The following is a 26,240-nucleotide window of genomic DNA, read 5'->3' on the forward strand; positions in this document are numbered from 1 at the left end:
AGAGATGGGGGCAGAGATGGGGGATGCAACATCTGAAGAAAAGAGGGGGGCCCTGCAGAGGCGATGACCATGTCCACCGTGAGCTGAGGCTGCTGAGCTGCTCTCTGCAGGTCCATGGGGCAGGGGGTGGAGAGCGCTGGGGAAGCCTCTGCATCAGATAGAGACACTCCACTCCCCTCCTCTCAAGCTTTGGCTTGTACAAACAGTTGCTGCTGAAAGAAAAATTTGGCAAGCAGCAGAAAGATGCTCTCTCGCTCCTCAGATTATGTAGTGGCTTTGGTACCCAACAAGGCCAATATGAGCCACTTGTGCTGAAGCTGGAGCCCTGTCTCCCTGTCTCCCATCCCATATTCCCTTTGCTTCACCATAGCAAATTCTCCCCCATCTTCCAGTGGGCTCCTGTGCGCCTCCCTTTCTGGCCCCCCAACATCTCCTCTTTTGCACCTATTCTGTGAACTCCTCATCTGATAGGATCCAGCTCAAATGTCCCCCTCCCCAACAGCATGTTGGCGGGATCCATCTGTTTACAACCAGACTGAGAGTCCCCTAGGGCAGACTCTGGCTGGGCCCTTCTCTGAGCCTGCAGAGCCAGCACAGGGACCAGCGGAGAGCATGTGTTCAGCAGTGGCCAGAGAACAGCAGCCACTCTGATTTCCTAGGAAGCTTGGAGAAGAAACCCACCATCGTGCCTTCACAACGCCCAGGTCACTAACTGGGAAACAGTTTCAGCTCTCCTGGAAGAGGTGTGTGCTGTCCAGTAGCCCAGATGCTCTGGGGGCCAGGCCCAAGGCCTTAACCAGAGAGCAGGAAAGAAATGGAATCCCATGGCGTTCTGGATTTAAGTGCCAGCACTTCTACTTGCATTAACTTTATTTATTACACAAATAAGACATTTACAAAGCACAACATGAAAGGTATGTAACAAAACAGACATTGGTTTTACAAAAAAGTGCTTACAATTTTTTCCGTGTGTGTGTATTTTCCCCTCTTGTTTTGTATTTAAATAAATAGTCTTGATGGCCTGTACATTCCCAGGCTGCTCTAACAGGCTAGTGGAGACATGTCTGAACTGCAACATGCTACGACCACGTGATCCACGCAAGGAACAGACCCTGGGGGAGGCTCAAGGCAGAGTGGGTACTGGGTGACCCCAGGCAGGACTCGGCTGGCCACTGACTGACCATGTGGTTGAGCTTGGGGCTTCGATCATCAGGAGCAGAAATCAAAGGAAAGATTAGAGCCCCCCAGGCACCGGGGATCAGGTCCAAGTTGCTCCTGTTAGTGTCAGCACCCAGTGCAGGGCCTGGGAACGGTTCACTGGATGAGTTCTGGAAGGAGCTGCACTGACCACATCGTGAGTGATGCCTTCTCTTTGCCCTGAGTCAGCTGAAACCATCTTCAGCAGGGAAAGGAAGCGGGTTCCCTTCTTGGGCTGCACCCATGCCTAGCCCTCCCCCAGGTCCCAGAGCAAGAATGGCAGATAGGTTTTCATTTTAGGTGCCAGCTTCAAGAATTTGGATTCTGAAACCTTGTTCAGACTCAGTGAGATAGTGCTGCAATCGATTAGTGATGTCTGCCACGGGTGAAACCAGGGACAGCAGATACATATGTACCATGAGCTTGCTTTCCCTGTCCTAGAGTCTCCTTCCAAAAGCAACATTATCAGGTTAACCAAAGCAGGAAGGAGGACTTGGGCTAAAACATGCTTATGAGCAGCCTCTAGTGGGAAATGCATCGGGACACCAAGTAATTCTAAAATTACAGGATAAGCTTGGGACAAATGGGCGTCCCCTGAAAACATAAATCATGGTCTTGTGCAGCCCAAGCCCTTTTGTTTGAGGTGGAAGAGTTGCAGCAATATAGGGAGGATGTGAGCACAGCTGTGCCTGGCCTCCGTTCTCAGGAGTGGGTGGGGCTGGCTCTGGTCAGGGCTGGTCGGGAAGCCTGAAGAGCCAGCTGGAATCCTGGGCTTGGCACACTCACCTAGACAGCAGGTACCCTCTCCTACTCAAAGATGGGTCCAGGATGAACATTCGGACAGCCATTCCCTGGGCTCTGTTCCCCAGACCCCCGTGAGTGGTCTCCCTCAAAGAAGTGGCCCCCAGCACCCCTATCAGAAGTCAACAAGTAGCCAACAAGGGCCCCCAATTCTAACCTGCCCAAACATTCAGAAATGTCATCACACAGATCAAACACCTTCTCTGCTGTGTCTCCAGTTAAATGCTGGATAACCAGGTGGGCGTTACCCCCCCACACCCCGAGTTTTCTCTTTCCTCTCCTTAAAATCTGCCACATCCTTCGCCTTGATAAACAAACCACTGGGGGTCTCTGTCCTCCCCAGCCCCCACCCATCCCCCTGCCTCTTGGTCTGGGCAGGCCTCCATCTCTGCCCTGTTGGGCCTCTCAGGGTTGGTCACTGTCTCTTCTCTCTCTGAATTAACTTGACATAACCAGACAGATGGAAATGATAAAATTAGAACATAGCTTTCCTTTGGGGACATCCCACAAACACTGTAGAGTTTTCCAGACAAAAGAAACAGAGTGGATAACATTGGGGGTTGTCGGCTATTCAGAATTCAGAGATGGTTCCAAGGAAGTAGTAAATAAAGGCCAATACGAGAGGAAAGAAAACCTGTAAATTAGGAGGCTGTTGGCATCGCACAATTCAATTCGGCCTTTTGCTATCATTATCAGCTTAAGTTGAAGATGACTCTTGTCTAAATGGGAAAAAATGGGCTGTTGTTTTCACACTGATTCCAAATTTCAGGGAGCTCTGCCTTCTGAGAGGAGGACTCCGCGGTGCTCCTGGGGGGTTCTGGTTCTCAGCAGGAGAGGGGAAGGCCAGGCCCAGGGGCCCAGCTGGTGGTGGGCAGGATGGCAGATGGGGTGGATGCGGAGTGGGTGGATCCCGGCAGCAGCTCGGACACTGGATTTCAGCGGCTGAGTGGCAGCTGTGGGGTGCCCACGGCCAGATGCGGAAGGGCCGGCAGTGTTAGTACTGAAAAAGGATGACCTGCAAGAGGAGGGCATGGAAGGTGGCTGAGAGAGGGCCTGCCCCACCCAGCAGCCCCCCAGAGGTCCTCAAAGGCCTGGAGAATGAGGGTGGCTCATGGCCCGGATCTGGGTTCAAATCCTGGCTCTGTCACTTACTTGCTGTGGGACCGTGGGCAACTCATTTCACCTCCCTGAGCCTGTTTCCTCATCTGTAAAATGCGGATGGCAAAACCTCTCTCTCGGAAATGGGGGGATTCAGTGAGATACAAGAGCAGCAGCAAATGTCTCGTGGGCAGTGCACCCTGCAGCCGGCACTGGGTAAAGTGCCATAGGTGCATCATCTCACGGAAGCCTTGCCTCAACCCCACGAGGGCATCCCGCCATCCTCTCCATTTTACAGGGGAGGGCACTGAGGCTCAGGGAGGTGAAATCAGCAAGCTCACCATCACACAGCTAGGAAGAGGTGGACCCAGCACTGCAACCCAGGCCTGGCTCTAGAGCAAGCTCTCTTCATTACACCACATGCCTCTACGTTTCTGAGGCCACCACAGTCACTGATGCTTACTGCACACTAGGCAATGGGCCAAGTACTTCACATGCACTCAGTCCTCACACAGCCGAGAGGCAGGCGGCTCAGACATGCAGGTGCCTGACACGCACAGGGGGTGATCAGGGACGAACAACCCCTTCCCCTCTCCCTCTTCCACCTGAAGCCTCTCAGTGCCACCAACACAGCCAGTCCTGTGAAGTTCAGGTCAAGGATTACCAGCTATCTGGTCAATGGGATGTGCTTTTGCATAATGAAGTATCAGGAGGAGGTTTCAAGGGGCCCAGGGACATCAAGTGGGTACAGCCTTATGGCTGTTCCATCAGGAATGCTACTTGCCCAGATCGGTTACCATGAGGAGGAGGTGGAGGAAAGCCATGGTGATGATCTCCACGAGAGTAATCATAGTCGTAACCAGCATCTATGGAGCCCTTTCTGTGTACCGGGCACTGTGCGAGGCTCTCTACATACATTATCGCACTTGTTATCAACAACAACAGGTGGTGGGAACTACTATAATCCCCATTTTGTAGATGCAGGAACTGAGGCTCAGAGAAGCTAATTGTGTTCCTAGGTCTCGAAGTGAGAAGGTGGCAGAGCTGAGATTCAGAGTCCGCCCACTCCAGAGCTTGCACTGAACTGCCTCACCACTCTCCTGGGCAATGCTCTCCTCTGGTCTCTGGGATGCCTGGCTTGGGGCTCTCACTAAGAGAAGCTCTCTCAACAAGGATGACTCTGGTACGATCCCTCCCCTCCATGGGTCTCAGTCTCCATCGGATCAATGACAGCTTTGTCCTGATTTCTAAGAGACTTCCAAGCTCTGAAATTGTGGGATCAGGGGCCATGACCAGGAAGAAATATGGTTCTGGAAACTCACAGGCATGTGTGGCCAAATGATGACATGAGAGAGGCAGAGAATGCTACCCCCAAATGCTCAGAGCACCGTTCTCTTGGCCAGGCTAGTGCTGGTCTTGATGAGTGGGTTCAGGGGGCTGCCCAGGGGGCACTGAGTCTCCTCAGAGCTATGCTGGCTCCGGCCTGGAGGGACTCAGCAGAAAGCGCACACAGTCCTACATGGACTGACTACACGCAGCCCACCAGGCCCCATGGGTTTGGCAAGATGTGGACAAAAAAAGGTTTCCAGGAGCCAGCAGGAAGGCCTGACGGTGAGAGGGCAGAAGGTCATGAAGGAGCAGGAGACATTTTCCTGCAGAGCTGCTGGATATCAAATTGGGGATGCGGCCCAGCACAAGAGAACTCTGGCTCAGCAGCCAAACCCAGGGGCCAGAAACCTTCTACAGCCAAAGCTGCCAGACCCCAGACCAGCTCATCCCTCAGGCTGAATGAGACATAACCACAAGCTTAGCTGAGCAACCAGGAGACAAGGGCTTGTCGCCAACCCCCGAGCCCAGCCCTAAACACTTCCAAGGCTCCCCCCGCCCTCCAGATAACGCCCAAGCCCCTCACTCAAGGGTCCAGGCCCTTCATTATGTGATCCTTGTGAGCTCCTCCCACCTCCCTGGGCCTCGGCCACACTAAACACCCTGTGGTCCCTCAAAGCCAGCCTCCCGCATGCCTCTGTGCCTTGGCACATGCTCTTCTCTCCATGTGGAACGCTCTTCTTCTTGTCCCCTGCTTCTCCCCTAGAACTCATCACTCCCTATTCTGGGTCCTTGAAAGCCATATTCATCCCTCACCTCACCTGCCCTGTCACCCTGGGGTGTAGCTGCCTCCTGCTCTCAGCTACATACCTCCTGAGGACAAGGACCGTGCCAGGTTGTCTCTGCAGTCCCTGTGCCAGGTCAGACAGGACAAACGCCCTCTTGCAGTAAGGGGCAGCTCTGAGGCAGGTAGTCCTAGGATCAAGACCAGCTTTGCCCGCACTCACCATGTGACCCCAGGTGAGCTACTGCCCTGTCTGAGCCCCAGTTTCCGCAGGTATGAAACGGAGTCAGTCATAATCTTTCCCCCAGGGAGGCTGTGAAGGGTAAGGTCAGAGATAGCACAGTAAACTGTAAAGTGCTGTGCAAAAGGAAATGATTATTGAACTAGGTAGACTTCAGAGTCCAACCCACTTCCTGCATCTCTGGACAAGTCGTGTCACCTCTCTGAGCTTCTGTTTCCTTATCTTTACCATGAGAATGCCATCCTCATATCCATGAAGCAACCGAGAGGTGTCAGACAACATATGTAAAGTGCCTGCAGTGAACAGAGGAGCTGCTCAACAAACAGCAGCTCTCACTGTGAGTATGACAATCTCGGGGGGGACATGCCTGAGGTGTGCTCACCCACCACCAGCTTCTGTGGGGTTCTGCATTGAGTCCTACCATTTACTTATAAACCTATCTGTCCAACTAGGCTGTTTGTATTTGCGTAGCATATATCTTCCCCCATGGTGCCAGCACAAAGCTCAGTACACAGTAGGTGCTCAACCAGGAGATGGAGTAAGAGGGGTGTCTTGGAGGAGTGGTCCCCACCCCTGGCTGTCTGCCAGAGTCACATAGGCTGGGTATTACACTTGCAGATCCCTAGGCCCCATCCCAGGCCTCCCTGTCAGCTCTCTAGGGATGAGGCTGGGGAAGTCTGCATCTTTACAAGCAGCCCAGGTGATTCTGAGGCACACCCAAGACTCCACTCTGCTGGACCAGAGGGGCCCTGGGGGCCCTTCCAGCTCGAAGGCCCTGGCCCTCTCTCCCTGGTCCCATACCTGCTGACTCCCGGGGCTCCCTGCCTCTCTGAGGACGCTACAGTGGTGTTTCTGAGAGAGGCTTCCAGGGCCTCCGACTGCCCCAGGACAGAGGCCACACTCCTCCACCTGGCAGCTGAGGCCCCACCTCTCACTCTTCTGCCTCCCAAGCTTGCGTGCCATCGACACTGACTTGCTCAGGGTTGCCTGAGAGCCATGGTGGTACATGCCTTCCCTGATGAACTCTGATTCAGCCTTCAGGCCTGGGCTCAGATGGTACCTTCCTCCAGGAAGTCTTCCTGTGTCTATCCTGAGCTGCGCCCTGACTCCCAGATCCCTTGGCTCCCCCATTACAGTTTGACCACACTGTGGTGTAACTGTTGGGGTGTGTCTCCCCCTTCAGACTGTGGCCTCATCAAGGGCAAGGTCTATGCTTTCCTCATCCCTGTGCTACTGGCAACTGCCCCGGGGCTCCTGTTCACAGATAGGACATGGCAAACGTTGGCTGAATAAATGAATAAGTGGATGAGTGAATGTGCAGGTTCTCATTCAGGCTCTGTGACCTTGAGCTACCTGGGCATAATGTCTCCATTTCTAAAGTGAGGGGGTGCCTTAGAGCAGTGGCTTTCAAGGCTAACTGCAAGGTGTCTTGGGGCTGAGAGAGAGGTGGAGGTCCCAGTCCCTCTGCGGTTTCACCCACAGCAGCTCCATCCTCTTTCATCTGCATTATGGGTGATGGAAAGATTAAACAAAGGGTTGTAGTGCATAACAACAAAGCTTCCAAGCCACTAGACTGGTGATGTCTCAGCACCCTTCTGGATGTTCAGGTCTTGATGCTTGAGACAATCAGAGATCTAAATTTCACAAAGGAGGCCTTGCCCGTTGACCAAGGTCACTTGCTGACCTGCTATCCCCTGACCCCCACTGGCTTAGGAAATTCACTCCCAACAGACAGGAATAAAAAGGAGGAAGTGGGAGGAAGCAGGGAGACGGTGGGAGGCAAGGCGGTATGTGATATAAGCCCACCCTGGAACCGCAAAGTTTGAGCAAAGTAACTAAATTCACAAGTCTGAAAGAAGGCCAGCTGCTGGTGGGGGGACCGCAGGAAGGCCTTTGGAGTGGCCATGCCCATAGAACACCCTGGTACCTGCTCCAGTGACTGCCTCGGGGGCCCAGTGCGGGCCTGAGGATGCTGGGCAGAGAGGGTCGGTCCCAAAGCAGCGTGGTGCCTGCTAAGTGATGAGGAACGCTGCCAGAAACCCATCCCCAGGGGGGTGGCTCGGACCCATCAGACCCAATCTGGCTCCATTTACCTTCTCACCCCGGTTGGAGAGCGGCCCATCCATATCGGCTTTGAGGTGGACGGGGGGCGCGGTGTAAGGCAGCCGGCAGTGCACCTGCCCGCACTGTACCTGACCTGTGGAGGAGAGGATGCCTTGGAGCCCATCCCCCAGCCTCCATGCAGGATCCCACCTGCCCATGCTCGTGCCTGATAGGGTGGGGCCCTTGGACCAGTTTCGCCTCTGCCACTTACCAGCTGGGTGGCCCTGGGCAAAATTTCAATAGCGTCGGTTGCAATGCTCTAGGTGAAAGTCTTTAAAATCTATAAAGTGCTATATGATAACTCTCCAGCTCACTGATAAACACACACTCATAAATGAGTATGTATTGAACACCTCCTACATGCAAGGCTATATCCACCTATTAGGATCCTCCCTTGGTGCCTTGTACCCTCATATCTCCCGGGTACCACCACGGCTTTGCCCCCATTCCTCCTAGAGGACTCTGCACTCAAATGTCACCTTCGTCATGAAGCTCTCCCTGACCACCCTATTTATAATTGCAACCCAAGACCCTCAGCTCCACCCTCCCAGCCCTCCTCAGCTTTTTCTTCCTTGACAGTTAGCGTCATCTGATTTACTGTATACTGCTATTGTTTATTCGATATCATCTGTCTTTGCCAACTAGAAGGCAAGCTCCAATGAGGGTGGGAATTTTTGTCTGTTTTCCAAATTATAGATCCTTGTGGATTTCCAGCACATAGAATGAGGCATAACATCTAATAGGTACTCTTTATATTTGTTGAATGAATCTCCGTACCCTATTCCAACATCTAAAACTGTGGGGGGAAGTCCCTCCTTACGCCTGACCCAAATCTCTCAGGCTTCAGACTCTTTACCATTACAGTGGAGAAGTCCATGGTCTCTCTCTTCCCTGTGCTTCATCCTCTTTGGTCACAGGGGAAAGAGCCCTGTACAGAGACTTACATTGATATGTAACTGGGGACCAGTCACTGTGCCTTTCTGAGCCACCGTTCCCTCATCTATAGAATAAAGCAATTGTATAAGATGGGGGACTCTTTATCTTGGGTGTTCTAGGAGGCCATGAACAGCCTGAGATTATTACATGGAAAACTCTGTGTGTACGTGCATTATTCTGGGGTCTGGTTCCAATGCTTTTTATCAAATTCCAAGCTCTGTGGCTCCAGGAAACTCAGGATCCTGTCCATTTAGTTAACTGCAAAGTAAAGTGCTGACATGACTGTCAGTTATGAAGCAAGAGGCAGTGGGTCCAAACGCCCTTGGCACTTCCTGCCCCAAGACGGGTTCCACCTCAAGGGGAAGAGGCGCGGGCACCTGAGCCCCTTCTCTAGGCATCAAAGACAGACCTAGGCTTGGTCAACAAAGTATGTGTGCAGAGTCCTGGCATGACTCCGGAGGGCATGGCCCCACTCCCAAGGGGGTCACCTAGCTGTTATTATTAACTCCACAGCTAGCACTAGCTGGTAGCCCAGGCTCCTGGTGCCTAGAGAGCTCCTGGTCCTTAGCACCTTTAATAGAGGAACTAGATCTTCAATGGGTTCTGTGCAGCCTGAACATAAGTCATTGTTTAGAAAAGAAAGAGAGAAAAAGTCCCTCCTACTCAGCAGATGGTTCAGAAACGGAACAAAACAAAGAGACATGGTTTCTAACTGGCAGCCCCATGCAGTAGGCAGAACCGTGCACTCCCAGCTCTGCCAACCAGAACCACCACCACCATCACAAGAGAAGCTAATGCTCATCCAGCACTCACCAAATACTGAAGTCTTTAAGTCAATGATCTCATTTGCTGGTCACAACGCTACTTTGAAACAAGCATTTTTATTGTCCTCATTTTTACAGATCAGGAAACTGGTGTTCAGGAAAGTTAAGAAGCTTGCCCAATGTCACACAGCTAGTAAGCAGCAGGGATGGGATTGGAAAGCCAGCAGCATGACACCAAAGCCCACACTCGCTCGATTATTAAGGAATACTGGCTCCCGCTAACATACTGTGGGTCCTTGGTTTCCTGATCTGTACAATGGGATAGTGATCTCTGACATTTAGAAACATGGTTAGTACAGTGTCTGGCAAGTGGCAGGGACTCTACACAGCAGCAGTATCTCTGACCCCCCCTTCTCTTTTCCTTTTCCTTGGACCCAGAGAAGGGAGAATTTGAGTTTGTGGGTATGTCGTAGCCACTTCTGTTTTTCTGTTCACGCCTAGCTTTAAGGAAACAATCAATGGAAATAACCTCAAAGCAAAAAAAAAAAAAAATCTGTGATCAGCACCTGCTCAACAGCAGATTCACCGAATGCTCATCCCCCAGAAAGGCACAAGGCTACTCCCTCTCTTCCGCTCAAAGGTCAGTCCACCATGACCTGCCCCCCACCTTGCCCACAGTGCTCAGTCCCCACTGACATGCTTGCCCTCCCTCCTTTATTAGTTTATTGTCTCTCCACCCACCTCCCACTCTGGAATGTGAGCCCCAAGAGCACACAGGCTTTGGTCTATTGTGTTTTATGTTGTATCCCAGTGCTTAGGAGACAGAAGGCGCTCAAAAAATATTTACTAAACACATGAGTGGATTCTCATAAGCCTATGAGCTAGCCATTATTAATGTCCCAGTTTACAGATGAGGAAACTGAGATTCAAGAAGGTTAAGTGATCTGCCCATGACCTCACAGCCCCATGTCCTCCAACTACACTGGCCTTTTTCTGCAACCCCAAATGCACTGGTGCCATGCGTTCTGCGGCAGGCTGTAGGTCTGCCTACATTCACTTCCTCTGCCACCCTGCACCCTAACTTCCCCACGCCGTGTCTCACTAATCCCACCCATCTTTCTGGTCGCAGCTTGCTGAGAGGTAGCATCTCCAGACACTCCCATCCAGCACCTTTGCTATAGGAATCATCACAATTAAAACCACACACTTATCTATCTGGTTATTGTTCCATGTCATCTTTCCCACCAGGACGCAGGCACCACCAGGGCAGGTGCTCTCCCTAGTCCTCGGGCCCTGGCACGGAGTGGGTGCTTGAAAGGTATTTTTTGAATGGCTACATTCTACTAAGGGTCCAGCCCCACTGAGGCAGAGCCCAGGAACTTAACCCCTCTCCCCAACTCCTAGGTCTGAGTGACTGCGGAGCCCACATCTTCACCCATGAGGCTCGGTAAGGCCTCCCCAGGCCTCCGCAGCCCGCGCGCGCTCCTCCGTGCCCCCCTCTCCCGCAGGCCGGGCGGCCTGGGTGTCGCGGTCACTTACTCTCAATGTAGCCGTGCAGAGTGACCATGCGCGCCCGCTCGGGGCTGCTGAACGGGGAGTAGTGGATGTCGTCGGACAGGGCGGAGGGGATGCGGGACGGCGGCGCCCCAGAGGGCGGGACGGGATGCTGCGGTGTGTGCTTTTTATGACGCGCCCGGCAGTTTTGAAACCACACCTGGAACGACAGCCTCAGCAGCCTCAGCCTCGTGGAAAAGGGTCGCACGCGCGGCTGGGGGACCCCAGGCAGGGCTGCCTCGTCCGCTCCTGAGAAAGGGCGGCCGCGTGCGCCTCCGACCCGCTGCTCCGCAGCCTAGCAACGCGCTCGAGGACCCGCCCCCAGGCCCGTAGGCCCCGCCCCGGACCCGAAGGCCCCGCCTTCCCCGGCCCCACCTGGATGACCCTCCGGCTGAGGCCCGTCATGTCCGCAAGCTTCTGCAGCGTCTGCGCGTCGGGGTTGTTGTCCTGCGCGAACTGGGCCTGCATAACCTGCCGGCGCCGGGGGCCAGTGAGGCTCGAGAGTGGAGGTCGCCAAGGCCCCGGGCCAATCAGAGGCTCCGGCTCGGAGGCCACGCCCCAGGCAAATACAGCCCCTCCCCGCCACCCGCGGTCCGGGCAGAGGGGGCGGAGCCAGGAGCCTCTCTCGGCCCCGCCCAGTCCGAGGCCCCGCCCACACCGCCCCCTCGCAGCCCTCCCGGGTACCTGCAGCTGCTCAGCGGTGAAGGACGTCCGCGCGCGCTTGGCCGGCTTGGGCTGACTGTCCTGCTCCGAGGGCACTGCCCCCTCCAGCGTGAGGCCGTTCCCTGGGGGCGACAGAAGCGGCTGACCACGCGTCCCCATCTCTTCGAGTGGCAGCCTGGAAAGGACGGGGGTGGGGGGAGCTGGTCCCTGGAAGGGTCAGGAGCGCAGTTGGCCGGGAGCGGGGACCCAGGGTCCTAATCCCTGAGCTCAGTCTTTGGGGAAGGGGCTTCCACTTCTGAGTGTCCGCTCAGTACCCGACGCTTCTCTTTCGGTGTGCCCTTTATGTCTCACAGCCCTGAGGACGGGCGACATTATCCTCGTTTTACAGCAGAGAAAACTGAGGCTCAGAGAGAAGAAAGCCCTTGCCCCGGACCTTTCGACTAGCATTCTAACAGCTGGCTAACGCTCGCGCCCCAAACTGGGCCCCCTCGTAGCTAAACTGGGGAAACCAAAGGCCAGTGGAGATAGAAGCAAGCAGGTTACAGAACTCTGATCCTAACTTTGTAAAACGGATGGAAGCAAAAAGGATGGAAGGATATACAGTAAAGTGCTGGAAGTGGAGCTACACTGACGAGTACCATTACGGAGACTCTACTTTTAATACGCCTGCAACTGTTGAGTTTTTTACAACAATCATATGTAATCTTATTTCTCTAAGGTTTAATTTTGTTAACTGGAGTATATGTTAGCTTTTCTCTTTCCACTTATATTACTTGTACAATCACACTAAACATACTCCCATTTTATTTTTAATACCTCATTTTTCTGAACACAAAGGTAATACATGCTCCTTATCAAAAACTCAGAAAATTCAGATAAGCACAAAGAAGAAAATAAAAAATACCAGTAATTCCACCGCAGTTCACAATTTTTTTTTAATTAGGAAAAATACAATGTTGTAAGAAAAACATTCTAATATCCATACACAGAACATTTGGGAGGATATACACTAAAAGAGGGGTGGTGGCACTTGGAGTGATCTTTATTTTCTTCTTTGTGCTTAACCATCTTTTCTCAATTTCCTATAACGAATGTGTGTGTGTGTTTAAGTCTGAAAAGTCAAATAGTAGCCCAAACTGAGGGTTGGTCAGTAAAGGAGATCTCAAGCCTTTGAGCTTGCCCGCAGGGCAGGAGTCTGGGGTCTCACCTGGCTGTGAGAGCTCGTGTAACTGACAAGGCTGTGCCAGGAGTGGTCCTGGCTGGTCCAAGTTTGGAAGGAGCCTGGGGTCACTGATGGGGCATGGGTAGGGGAAGCTCTGACTCTGGGTTTCCATCTCAGCTCTCCTGCTGACTTACTCAGCTACTTGCAGGTAACTTCACAGAACCCCAGCTTCACTTGCTCCCCACGTAGGTCCACTTAGCCCTGATCAGCCCTGGCAGGAGAAAGTGGTGGCCCTGGTGTGGCCATGGCCAAGAACAATGTGGGGATTCCCGAGGCAAGGTGGTCCACACCCCTCCTCAGACGCTCTGGGGATGGGGCAGATACTTTGTGACTCAGCCCCCACAATCCCTGGAAGACCTGAGCCCTATCCCTGGGCCTATGTGTTTTGGGGAATCACAGTATCAAAGCCAGAAGAGATTTAGGAATCTTTCTAGTCTAACATCCATCTTGCACAGATAGGGAGATGGAGGCCCAGAGAGGAACGGTAACTTCATATGTCAGCACAGCATGCCAAAAGCAAAACTGGAGCATGGATCTCAAGACTCAAAGGCCTTTCTCCTTACAGTCCAGGATGAAACCCCATCCTCAAACCTCTGACTTGGAGCTGCTGGAGTACGAGTTGGGAGAATAGGGAGCAGACGGTGGAGCCAGAAGCGCATGCTTCGTGCGCAGCCCCACCCCCCGACGTTTCCTCCAGGTGATAAACTCAACGCTAGTCCCTAGTGGAGTGTGGATGCTTCCTGGGGTGCTGGGGTAGGGTGGGGTAGGTGAGGGCTGGGGGCGGAGGTGCGGCAGGGTGCTGGGCGGGGCGGGTTGGGTACCGTTCTCGGCGGCCCTCTTGAGGTTCTCAATCATGGTGTCGTAGTGGATGCGGCACAGCACCTTCTCCTCGACCAGGCCAAACTCCTCGCCCGTGGACAGCTGGCGCTTGCACGAGAAGCAGGCGAAGCAGGCCAGATGGTAGGCGTTGCCGCGCGCCCGCCGCACCCAGTCGCTGGCGTAGATCTGTCGGCCGCACCGTGCGCACTTGGTCCCAAATCGACTGCGGGACATCGGGGCAGGGAAGGGGGTGGCGAGGCTTAGATGAGCCATCCGTATCCCCCTCCAAACCCCAGTGGCCCACCCGCGCCAGGGGCCTGGCCTCAGGGCCTAGGGTCACGAATTTTCCTTTGTCTGGATGCACCACCCTCTGCAGCCAAGTCCCACCTAGAAGGTGAGCTGGTGGATGGTTTTTATTTTCTTCTTGGTGCTTTTCAGAGTTTTCCAAATTTTCTACAATGATCACTTACATTTATATGTAACAATCGGCTCTTTAAAGTATTTTATGTGTTAGGGAAAATATAAAAATATTAATAATAGGCAAATTTTTGAGCACTTACCACATGCCCAGCATGTGCCCAATTTCATTTTGCAGATGAGGAAAATGGGGACCAGAGAGGTAAAGTAACTTGCACAAGGTCACACAGCTTGCAAGCATAGAAACCCTAGCTGGTCTGTCTCCAGAGATGAATGAACTGTCCCCCAGCTGTAGATAAGCTCTCAGTTTCTTGGAAGCATAGACAGATATGCACTTCCTGGCTTTGTGACCCTGGGCAAATTGTCGAGCCCCTCTGAATTCTCATTGTTCTTGCCCTGAGCTGAACTAGGTGACAGCAGCAACACAGCAGCAATGACAACCACTATTTAGTGCTTTGTAGTCCTATTAAGTAACCAGATAGTCCCAGACTCTGGAGGCCTGTGACATTCTAACATGAAATGTTAAAAAAAAAAAAAAAAAAACCCAAATCCCAAATCCAATTCCCCCTTCTCCCTTAAGACTTCCTTGGTTCGGCCTCTTCCCCTCTCCCTCCGGCTTTGTGGTGTGGCTATTAGGGAGCAGCCGCCTCCACCACCAGACTGGGAGCCCCCCCAGGAAGCAGCAGAGTCTAGTTCTCCTTGTGCCAGAAGCCAGCCCAAGGTCTGACCCCTGAGCACCAGGGTAGGTTTGTTCTGTAAGTGGATGACTCACCCTGTGACCCTGTCTCAACGTTTGGGGCCTCAGTCTCCTCTTGTGCACACTCTGTTTCAGGGAATGGTGCCACCACTCATCCAGCCCCTCAAGCTTAGAAACCTAAATCATACACTCCTCCCTGTCTTCAACCCCACATCCAAACAACCATCAGGTGCTGCTGGTTCCCTTCCCTAAGTACCTCTGGGACCCACCTCCTCCTCTCCTTCTGCACCATTGCCCTCCTGGGCTGGGCTCCCATCATGAACCCCTCACTGCCAGTCTCCACCTTGGTTTCCCAGTGTCACCCCTGCCAAGTCATCCTCCACACAGCTGCCACAGCCAAGTTTCCAGCATGCACACTGAATCCTGTCCTCTCCCTGCTTAAAGTCCTTTGATGGCTCCACTCTGGAGCCTGGATCTGGATCTGGCCCGAGACCCTTGGAGTTTACAAAGCCCAGCAGACCACATCCTCTCAGGCTCATCTACTCCCTGACCTTCCTGAAGATCCCCCACCCCACACCCAAGCGTGAGTCCCAGTCAGCCTCAACGGAAGTTCATTCCCCAGGTCTTTATGGCCCCCTCTGAAGCACTTTCCCACCCCAGGCCTTTGAGGGGCTGTTCCCTTTTCCCACACGCCCTCCCAGAAGATTCCACAACTCCCAGCACCACCCTCTCAGCGCTGATCACAGCGATTTGTAGACGTCTGGTTCCTTGGCTCTCTCTTCCATCCCGGGCATTCCTGGGAGAGGACCAAGAAGATTTGCCTCTGTGTCCCCAGGGCCGGCACACTTCCACCTAGAGGAGCACTGGGAAACGCCTGTGAGTATGTGGAGGAAGCAGACCAGCAAACGCGCTCTGGTTACAGCTTCGCCTGCCTTGGAAATGCAAGCAACTGCCGGTTGAATAAACGCTCTTGTGTTGAACTGAGGGCGGAGCGCAGAGGCCTCGGCCAGCCCCAGCTCCCAGACTTGACCCCAAGGCCGCTCCCTCCAAGGAGCGCAAGGACCCTGCCGCCCGCGGCGCGGTTCGCTCAGGACGCGCTGGGGGGGCCTTTGCCGCGTCAACCGCCCCCTAAACAGAGGCAGTTCCCGACCTCGGAAGCTCGGCTTCCCCAGGTGAGAGCCCAGCACAGCCTGTGGTCTCTGTTCCCAATCCCTCAGTAAAGGGAAGAGGAAACCGCTTTGCCCACCTCAGCCTCCTCCCGCCATGGGGCTGACACCGGTTCCGATGCCCGGCTCCGGATTGCGAGCACTTCAGGCCTCCGAGAGGGAGAATTCGGGCCAGCTGTGAGCGGAGCCCTCGCTGCGGTCCGTAGTCCTGGGCTGCGACTCCTTTATTGGACCCCCTCCGCTACGCCGCAACCGCGTAAGGTGGGGACTATGGTACCCATTTTGCACACGTGGAATCAGAGGTTCCGAGTGGACAAGTGACTTGCCAAGGACCACACCGAGTGTGTGGGGCCCGGGCCGAGTTTTTATCCGAGGTGCCAAAAGGACCTAGAACCTGCGGAAGCAGCCGGACGGGAGATGAGTAGAGTTGAATCCCAGGTGTATGAACAAGAAAGGGGCCTCGTCTGACCGCGTCGCGTCTCCACTCTGGGCCGCGGGTCCTGGAAACTCCAGCGCTCGGGGCCTGGGGCCCAGCCGGCTCGGAAGGAGGGGAATGCAAAGAGCGGGACTAGCTGGGGAAAGGAAGGTCCCAGCCTTCAGACGCCAAGTCAGAGCAGTTGCGTCTCTTGCCTGTGGTCTCCGTGCGCCCGGGCCGGTGCACTGCGCTGGAGGGTACGTTCCCGAGTCCTTGCGCTTGGCTCTGCGAGATTCATCGTCCTCGCCCGGGAACCCGTCCAAGACTCCCTGTGCACCCCTGATCTTCCGGCTCCACGAGTCCCCGACGCCCGGGCGCATTTTGCACCTATACTGGCCGCTCACAGTGCCTCTACCCCCTTGCTCCGAGGCAGCAGCCGATAGTGACCTCTGAGCAACTTTCTCACTCTCCGCGCGTCACCGCAAATGCCAGGAGCTGTCCCCAGCCTTAGGATCTCCCTGCGCTCGCCGTGGCTCAGCCCAGTTAACGAAATCATCCTCGCGCTGGATCCTTGGATGGGGGTAGGAGGTCGTTATGCAGTTTTGAATGCGTTGCGGGCCTCTCCTGAAGCGTGTCCCCCACCCAGGGCAGGAGTCGGGAGCACAAACAAGGGGCAAGAGGAGGCTTACGGATCGAGGCTCTGACAAACCGACAGACTCCTTCCCAGGCGGGCTGCGAGGCCCGAGCCGCCGGATTCCGGAAGCAGCGAAATCGGCAGCGAAGACAACGAAACTTCAAGAAAGGGGTGTTCGGGAGCTGCGAAGGGAGCGCCAAAGGGATTAGGGGGCGCGGCTACCGTCCCCCACCCCAAGCCTTGTGCGCGCCCCTTCCTGAGTGCCGGCGTGCGCCCGTGGGGCAAAGGCGCAAAGAACAGTGGCGCTTTGGGCATGGAGAGGTGTCCGACAGATGCTGCGCATCCTGGCAACTACTGAAAGGAATAGGGTCGGCATCGCGCGCCTCCTTGCCCTCTCTCCCCTCAGTAGGGAGCAGAGGTAACTGGGTACCCTTGGCTGTGCAGTGGGAACTGAGTGCCTTTGACCAAGTCAGGCTCGCTCTCTCGGCCTACTGCCCCTGGATACCGAGTAGGCACTCAGTAATTATTTGTTGGATGAATGAGCCTCAACGAAAGAGCTCATCGGAGCTTCAGTATGACCCCTTTCCCTATTACTAACCTACCCCTTTTCTGCATGAGGAAACTGAGGCTCAGAGTGGGAAGACCAATGCTAGTTATGAAGCTAGCGAGCCAGAGTGCCGAAACTCAAACCAGGTTCACTTTGCTTTGCGTTCAGGACGTTCCCTTGACAGCCTTAGAGAGATTCTATGAGGCAAACAAGGGGGCTCAGAGGTAGAGCCCTTCCCATCCCCTCTGCTCCTTCTGTTCTGGGCAAACCCTTAAGAGAAGAAGCCAGAAAAAAACAGAACCAGCAATTAAGAGGTTAAAACGCCCGGCGCCTCCGAGGTCCTGGCCCGAGGCCCCTCCCCCGAACTCCCCTCTTAGCTCCCCCAACATCTGTCCCCCAACAGCTGGCGGCCGCTGGGCTTCTCTCTGCCGCGGTGGGGGGCCGCTTCCCAGCTCTGAGCCTCCCTGGGGACCCTCGCTTTGGGGGAGGGGGTGGGGGTTCTCCCGCTTGAGCCCTCGGTTGGAGCTCAGGCTCAAGGCGGAAGGAGGAAGGCTGGGGGCTTGCCCTAAGTCATTTGGGCCACGCAGGGGACAGGAACTCCAGGCGGCAAACCCCCCATAGCCCAACCCAAGGCACTCTCTGAAGCCCACCCCCATAAACACAAGGAGAGGTAGTTAACCCTTTACTCCCCACTCCCATGGCCAGGAGGCAAGCAGGCCAGGGACCATGGTGACCTGATCCTGGCAAAGTTGCTCCAGTCACAGCCTCTGAGGAAGTCACTCCTGCACTAGTGTTCCCAGGGCCCCCCCAGGGAGAGTCATATGTCAGAGCACACAGTGCGTACTCCCTGTGTGAAGCCAAGCAAACAGGGCAGGGAATGTTAGGGCCAGCAGAGGGGGTCTTTGCCATTCCATGGGCTCCACCTTACAGAGGGGCTGCTGACATATCTCACATATAGAAGGAGAGTACTGAACGATTAGACACAGGGATGGGGGAGTCAGGCAGCCATGGGCTTATCCGGGCTCTGCCACTTATGAGCTGTGTGACCTCACCTCTCAGGGCCTCAGTTTCCCCTCCTATAATGTAGTGATTATGAGGGTATCATACTGACTGGGTAGACCTGAGGATTCAATGAGATAAAACATCTAAAGGGTTAACACAGTTTCTGGCTTAGAGGAGAGCTCCACATATTCTCAGAAAGGGGGTCCTCACAGCCTGCCAGCCCCTCTTCCACTTTCTCTCACTGTGTGACCCTGGCACATCACTTTCCACTGTCCCAGACATCAATCTCCCCAACTATACAATGGTCAGGGTGCTTTGGGAGGCTGAGGGGGCCAGGAGGGCACTGCAGATCAGCCCACGCCCCCTTTGGGGGGCAGCAGCTGCAGGATGGTGGGCGGCAGGAAGCTGTCTGGGATGGTGATTGTTGAGCACAGTGGAGATGTGAATGCCCCAGAAAGGAACACTATTTTTTTCCCCAGGACTTTTCTTCACTTCTTGGAAGGAAATAGAAAGAAAAATGGTCTTACAAAAAAAGTAAAGAAATTAAAAGCAACAGCACATTTCCCTGGTGGTAATTTTTTTCTGCTAGGACTCGGGGTGTGAGGGGAGGTGGGAATCTCATCAAACCCATAAGGGCTGGTAAGGTCCCTGTTTGGAAGGAGAGCTGGAGAAACTGAGGCAGAGAGGTCCAGTGACCTTGCCAAGGGCACAGACAGTGGAATACCAACCCCTCTCAATAATGCAAATGAGGCAGGGGCAGCACTGGTCCTCTGGACTCCCTCCATGCTTTGCAGCCTCCCACCCTGGTGAGCTTGGAGTGCCTTCCTAAACTTCTAACTTCCTGAGTCCCCATTGCTGCCAGCTCTGCCAAAGGAGACTGAAGGAGGGTGTCCAGGAGGGTGTCCAGGAGGGCAAGATGAGGGATAGAACTGGGGAGACACCTTCCCTTGGGGGATAAGACCAGAGGCCACAGGATCATGGGAGCCCCCAATGCATCCTCCATGGGATCTTGATCACTTCCTCCCTCCCCCTACCCCGTTGAGAAATTTTGACCTCTTTTTGGACAAAGTGCTCGGGTCTGTATCTGTATCCAACCAGATCCTTGGCCTTGGGCTTCAGGAAGCAGAGGGCTCAGAAACCCAGTGCGTGGCCCCTCCCTGAGCCCCAGCTCTGGAGAGGGGCACTCTGCCTCCCACGCCACCATTCATGCTTTCTCCTGGAAGAGCTCCCTTGCAGCAGCCACCCAGAGCATGGGCTGCTGCTCAGAGCAGACAATAGTCCCCGCCTGGCAATCCGCCGGCTTTTTCTTTCCCTTTTTGTGGGTTTTATTATTTTTGTTACAGGTGGGGCTGCCAGGGATGGGTTATGCCTGCAGGGAAACCTGGCTGGGAGAGAAATGCTCAGAAGAGCCAAAATTCTTCCCTCATCCCAGGGAATGTGAGCTTTTATTTCCTTCATTTTCTTAACCAAAAATCTGTTTTAGTTTTGCTTTGGGGGCTCTTGTCACTGCAAAAGGGTTAATGCTCAGAACCTGCAGCCCAGAAATGGCCTGGCCCCATCCCTGCTCCCCAAACTGCGTGAGGAAATGCCAACAGGGGATTGTGCCCGGAATCTACTGACAGTGGTGACAATAGTGATCATCTTGGCACCCACAGTACCTGCCATTTAGGGAGCACTACTGAGCCTTCCTCCCTTCACTGGCCTCCTTGGCAGCTTAGAGAGATAACTCTGGAAGCAAGACAGTGAGGGCAGAGAGATGCAGTGATTTGCCCAAGGTCACACAGTGATTCAGTGTTGGCCTGATGAAGCCCGGTCTATGCCTCTCCCCACAATAACTGCACATCCCATCCCTCACTCCATCCTTCATTCTGGAAGGGGGACTCCAGTGGAGGTTCTGAACAGTGGGGTCAGGATGTGAGTTTTGCCCCATCCTTGAAGGTCTAGTAAAGCACAGCATCCAAGGAGGCTTGGTCCAGCCTGGGCATGAGCTGGGACTGAAGAAGCAGCGAGGAAAGGTGGGCAAGTGACTCATAGGGCTGCCAGGTCCATCGCCGCCAGGAGAGCCAGGAGAGGGTTCACCCCTGTCTTACTCTCCAGGAGGAGGCCGAAATATCATCATGTTGGGTTCCGTAAGCTGGAGCCTTGTCCCTGGCTAGCTGAGGAGCCCAAAGAGTCCCTAAATGGCAGCTGGCTTGTGTTTTTTTTTTTATCAACTGGAGTCAGGTATAGAGCAGGGAGGTGGCTAGACAGGGACTCTAACCTCCATTTCCTGCCCTGGCTAGCCAATAGTCAGATGAGACAGTGGGAGGAGATATCGCACTCTGGTTACACACCATACAGTGATAACTTGGCTCTAACACACACACACAGTGGTCCACAAACCCACGTCCACACCACACCCTTGAGCCCTCAGTGCCTGGGTTAAGGCCTTAAGCAGGAATGCCATCTGGGGGGATGGGGAGGAAGGACAAGATTTCAGAATCCTCACCCTCTCACCTCTGGATCCCTGTCCAGATATAATCTTGTCCTGACCACCTTGCACAAAACACACAGAGACACACACACACCAAGTCCCAACATTCACACATAGACACACACTCTGGACACTCACACATGAACTTCAAGACAAATGCTGGTCATAAAGGAACACACGTTTTGTCCACACACCCCGACCCTGCTCGGTGACACATTTCCCCAGAGCCACTGCACAGATCCACCGAGATAGACTTACATACACTCCTTGCACGCTGAGTCCTAGGCACCTGGTAGACCCCCCTCCCCATGCACACCCCAGCTGCACACCCATACACAAAAGAAGAGCCCACTTCTTGAACCATGCTTCCTAGGGTTCCCCAGAGTACCCCAGCACCAAATGCTGCAAATTTCCACCTAGATTCAAGGTCCTCTCTTTCTAAGTCCCCAAAAACTCAATGCCTGTGATAGCGAGGTGGGCATCGCCTTCCACTACATTCCCTGGCTCTCAGGGGGACTCTCTGGGGCTCCAGTCTTCCCAGGAAGACTGAAGACATGACCTCCCCCGAGGCAAGGATGGGAAGGATGTCTGTGGGTTGGGGGTGGGGGGAGGAGGTTAAGGCAGTAGCTTTCTCCATTTCCTGAGAAAGTCCCTTGGGAACAGGCGCCCCTCCCAGGAACCAATCCCACTCCACTCTCTTTGGACTCCGTAGGTCCCCTGGCCCGCATCAAGCCTGGTTCAAGATTCCCGCCAGGATACGGACTGGGCGGCTGCGCCTCTGACCTCGCAGTGACCTCGACCTCATGACCGGGTCAGGCCCCAGCCGCCTGGTTAGAATCGAGGCGCGCGCAAGCGGCGGAGACGCCGGCGGGAGGATGAGCCGAGCTGCGGTCGAGAGCTGCGGGGACGCGGCGCAAAGAGCGCAGCCCAGGGTGGTCCTACTCAGGGCCCTGGCTTCCGCGCCCGACTCTCCCCCTTCCTGTCCCGGAGCCCCAAAGTCCGAGCCTAGACCGGGGAGAGGCTGCAGCCGGTGCCGGAAACGACGACGGAGCTGGGACTGGAACGGGCGCCTGGGACCCAGGCAGGACCCTAGCAGACTCGACATGCGACCCTCGAGCGACGCCGGTGTCTGAGCTGAGGCGGAGCCGGAGAACGAGGTTGGGGCTTAGGACAAGGCGCTTGAATGTGGGGTTGCATCTGAGACCGATGCGAGACTAGTGCTTGGAGCCGCACCAGACCCGAACCCAGAGCGGAGCCGAAGTCAGAACCGGGGCAAGAGTCTGGAGCCCAGCTCAGGGTCCGGCCGGGAGAGACGCCGGCACGGCTGAAGTCGGAGTAGGGTTGGAACCCAGAGCCGAAGCGCACTGGAGATGCAGCCAGATCGCGGCTGGGGTCTGAACCGGTCGGGGCCGGAGCCGGGGACATCAGAACTCGACCGAGGCGCTGGAGGTCGGAACTGGAGCCTGAGACTCAGGCAGGACCCAAGACGGAGCCAGAGACGCGACTGAAACCGAGTGGGCCGCAGGAATCGGAAACAAATCTCGGGCCCGGACTGGTGCCGGCACCCGGGCGCGGCCTGGAGCTCCTGGTTCGTGGCGCTGAGAGCCGGCGGGCTGGGCCGGCGCGGCGCGCCAGGAGCGCACTCAAGACGGAGCCAGAGACTACGCGCCCGCCGCAAAGGCGGCCACCGCGCGCGCCTGGGGGGCCTGCCTGCGGCGACACTGCTGGCCCGGCGGCCGCAGCCTACCTGAAGTAGTCCATCTTGCAGAAGATTTCCTTGTTCTTGATGTAGCAGCTGTTCTGCTGTCTCAACGACGTGCGACACACGGAGCATTCGAGGCACCGCACGTGCCAGATGAGGTTGTTGACCTGTGAGGGGGCGGAGTGGGAGGTGGCTCAGCGCGGGCCTCTTTTCACGCCCGGCCCCAGCCTCCCCGGACCCATTTGCAGACAGAGATGCTGGAGCTCTGAAGGTGCATGTGACTTCCCCATTCTTCTTCTGTAACACTGAGGCTCGGGGAGGTAGAAATAAAGTCTCCCCGTTTTTCAAACGGGAAGCCGGGGGCGCAGAGAGACGCTAAGACTCGCCCAAAGCCACGCAATCAGGCAGCGGCTGAGCCAGGATTCGGAATTAAGTGGACCTGGTGCCGGCGTTGCTTCCTTGCAGCCCAATGGGCTGCAACCCACACCCCGCCACACACGGGCAACACCCCACTCCTGTCTCACCTTGAGCAGATACCGGTCCAGGATCTCAAGGCCACAGCTGGAGCAGATGTTCTTGCCGGCGGACGGCACGGAGGAGGCGGCAGAGGGCGGTGAGCAGACAGACGGCGTGCTGGGCGTACAGGGGGAGGCTCGACCCTCGTCCTTGTCCAGAGCTCCTGCCAGGGCCTCGGCGTCCGACTGAGCCTGCAGTGGGGGAAAGAGTGAAAGCCGAGCGCTAAGCCGAGCGCTGAGCCCAGTGCCCAGCGTTGCCGCCGCCTCAGAGACAGGTCTGGGGCCCCAGCGCACCAACTGACAACGAAATTCCCCCGAGACGCCGCGCCATGGGCTAGAGGACAAGAATGGAAGGGCCCATTGGAGAGGAAGGGACGGCCCCTACTTTTAACACGTGCGTCCTAGGTGCCAGGAGTGGTCAAAGCCCACATTCCCGGCAGGAAAACTGAGGCTCAGAGAGGGGCGGCGCCCTCCGGGAGTGCCCCAGCGCATGGACAGCGGTTCGGGGCCCGAAAGCCGGGCCAGGTCCCCAGGACAGGGCCGCCGGGGCACCTGAGACCGAAGGCAGGGCCGAACAAACTCACCATGGCGGGCGGCGCGGTCCCTTCAAGGCAGCGGGTGGTCGCTTTGCAGCCGGACCCTGGCTGGGCCATCACCTGGGGGAGGGGGGGGAGGGAACGCAGGCGGCGGCGGCTGCAAAACTGGCTCGGCGCAGCCTGAGCCCAGCGCCTCCCCGCGCCTGTTATATAAACCGGCGCGGAACAATGAGTCCTAACTTTGTAGTGGGCATTTAAAGCCCTTCCCCACAAAAGCGGTGTCTCTCTAATGAAGCAATTTGAATTTGGATTGGATTTTTTCCCTCTCTCTCCCCCTCTCCCTGCACTTAACCCGTGGCTCTTGAAGTAATCGCTTAGTTCCCTTGCAATCCAAGCCTCTGAGGGGGAAAAAAAACACGCGCACACACACAAACTACCTGCAATTAGAAATTGTCGTGAATGCCCAAGATAAGAGGTAGCCAGAGTGTCAATTCCAACTGTCAATCAGTGAGATCCATCAGGCCGCCCAAAGAATTGCAAATTTGATTTTTTAATGGTAGTAATTAAAAATCGAATTTTTTCTCTCTCCACCCACCCCCCTTCCTCGCTCCCTTCTCCTCCTCTCGGCAGAAAATGCAAAAAGGAGAAAAGAGAGAAAGAAAGAAAGAAAGAAAGAAAAGAAAAAGATGGGGGGTGGGAGGCGTTTGAAGAAAATAAAACCCGGAGCGCTGGGAGCATCAGCCCACGGGCCGGGCGCGCGCCGAGAAATTGATGCGGCAATACTGACACGGATTCAGGCACCTTTCGAGGGCCAATCGGAGGGAAACCCAGAACAAAATGGGGGCCAGGTCGGGGGCGAAACGCGACCAAAAAGAGAAAACAGAGGCATCCAAAAGGCGGAAAAAGCACCCTCCAGCCCCTCGGCGCGCCCGGGACCGGCCCCGCGTCGGGATCCTCAGCGTTGCGGCCGCACAACCCCCGGCGCATCGGCGCTATCAGCGCCTATTCAGACGGACAATACCCGCCTCGCCTCCTCTTGATTTCGCCTGTGTCTTTGCTAAATCGCTTTTTGAGAAATTCCTCCAACATTTGCATAATGTGTTCCCGCTTTCCGCGACCCCCCCTCGCGCTCGCGCGCGCGCTCACACACTCACAGACACACACTCACAGGCGCACCCCCGCACCCCTCCTCCCTGCGGCTGCCCGCCACCCGGCCCGGCCCGGCTGGGTCCCGGCCCCTGCCCTACCCTGGCCCGGGCCGCTCGCCCACTCGCTCGCTCGCTCACCTGGTCGGCGGCGGGGCCGCCCTCGGCCGGCAGCCGGCAGCCCTCCGGCAGCGCCGGGGCGGCGTTCTCATGCTTCCAGTACATGGGCCGGGGAGCGGCGGACTCAGAGGGCGCGCAGCGCGGAGGGGGGCCACGGCCGCAATGGGAGCAGAGGCTGAAGCAGGAGCAGGAGGAGAGCGGAGGCGCCGGCCCCGCTGCCCCGGGCCCGGCCCCAGCCCCCGCCCCCGGCCCGCGCGCCGCCCCGGCCTCCCCGGCTGCAGCCGCCGCTGCCTCGGAAGAAGGTCCCGACAAACTTGGAGAGGCCCCCGCCCCCTCCTTCTCCTCCTCCTCCCCCTCTTCGTAGTCCTCCTCCTCCTCTCCCTCCTCCTTGTCCTCCTCCCCTTCCAGCTGCGGCGGCGGCCGCCCTGCCGCTGGAGCCCCGCTCGGTTCAAGATGAGTCATGCGTGACCAATCCCCTCCCCGCCAAGGGAGAGCGAGACACACACAGAGAGGCAGCGACCCAGAGACACACACACACAGACATATAGACACACAGAAACTCAGAGCTGCTGACAGAGAGCCTCAGAGACGCGCTGACATACAAAGGCACCGGCAGGCACACATCCACACAGCTCTCACTACTGCCCCTCCCTCAGGGGGCACCCACAGCCCTCAGGGACAGCCCCACTCACAGGTACAGGAGGGACTCGTGGTCATCAGCCGAGATGGATTCCATATAAAGTCACACATTATATTCCGTCGATGCAATCTCACCCCTGGGACATTTGTGTACATACTGATGCAAATGATGATCTGTTCACATCGTTTACCCGAATATAAGGCATCCGCACATACTCTCACACATCTGCACCGATACCTCTGCTCATAACAAGCAGACAGTGCACCGGCTCCTAACGACTGAATGGGATTGGACTGGGTGGGGGAAAGCGGTTGGGGGTGGTGGGGGGATAGATTGTTTCCCTGAATTCTCCTGGGAGGGATTGTCTGGGACATGCCCCTTCCCTTCAGGATTTGCTGAACTATCCAGACTAATGCCCATCTCACCTTCTTTAGGGGTCTACTGATAGGGAGAGAGGTGGGGAGGGCAGGGAGGCCCAGGCATTTAGATAGGAGACACAGCCCCCAAACACACAGACCCCCAAATCCTCAAACTCAAAGACAGAGTCACACACACACCAATACCCTGCAACTTACACACACAAGTGGACATAGCCTCAGCCCGCTTCACCACACACAAACAGCCTAGAGAGACACATGTAAATATACATCCTCTTCTAAAAACAAATAAGCACGCTCAGACTTGGATCCAGCCCTATAGACACCACAATACCCCACCCCCACA

General features: G+C 55.7%; 1 protein-coding gene across 7 annotated transcripts; it reads right to left on the bottom strand.

The window, feature by feature from the left end:
• Positions 1–852: 852 nt before the first annotated feature.
• Positions 853–25,178, bottom strand: LHX6 (LIM homeobox 6). Of its 7 annotated transcripts, none has more exons than XM_070597064.1 (10): positions 24,899–25,178; positions 23,661–23,732; positions 23,086–23,268; positions 22,607–22,728; positions 13,511–13,731; positions 11,489–11,589; positions 11,180–11,275; positions 10,790–10,964; positions 7,541–7,644; positions 853–3,013 (listed from the first exon to the last, which is right to left on the bottom strand). In XM_070597064.1, the coding sequence occupies exons 1-10, from the start codon at positions 24,980–24,982 to the stop codon at positions 2,993–2,995; spliced, it is 1,179 nt and encodes a 392-aa protein (XP_070453165.1). In that variant the 5' UTR covers positions 24,983–25,178; the 3' UTR covers positions 853–2,992. The 7 variants fall into 7 exon arrangements, with proteins under 7 accessions (XP_070453165.1, XP_070453161.1, XP_070453160.1 ...); XM_070597060.1 differs by lacking the exon at positions 24,899–25,178 and adding an exon at positions 24,050–24,764; XM_070597059.1 differs by lacking the exon at positions 23,661–23,732 and having other exon boundaries at positions 24,899–25,121.
• Positions 25,179–26,240: the final 1,062 nt, after the last annotated feature.

The sequence above is a fragment of the Equus przewalskii genome, chromosome 26, assembly GCF_037783145.1.
Source record: "Equus przewalskii isolate Varuska chromosome 26, EquPr2, whole genome shotgun sequence".
Taxonomy (NCBI): domain Eukaryota; kingdom Metazoa; phylum Chordata; class Mammalia; order Perissodactyla; family Equidae; genus Equus; species Equus przewalskii.

What these genes read in the sequence shown, in the direction of transcription:
- LHX6 (XM_070597064.1), bottom strand. Translation starts at nt 24,982, where the DNA reads ATGTACTGGAAGCATGAGAACGCCGCCCCGGCGCTGCCGGAGGGCTGC. An exon ending in TGCAAGATGGACTACTTCAG is followed by an intron (nt 13,732 to 22,606) that starts GTAGGCTGCGGC and finishes GATGTCCCGCAG; the next exon opens with TCGATTTGGGACCAAGTGCG. An exon ending in TCACCGCTGAGCAGCTGCAG is followed by an intron (nt 11,276 to 11,488) that starts GTACCCGGGAGG and finishes CGGCGCCGGCAG; the next exon opens with GTTATGCAGGCCCAGTTCGC.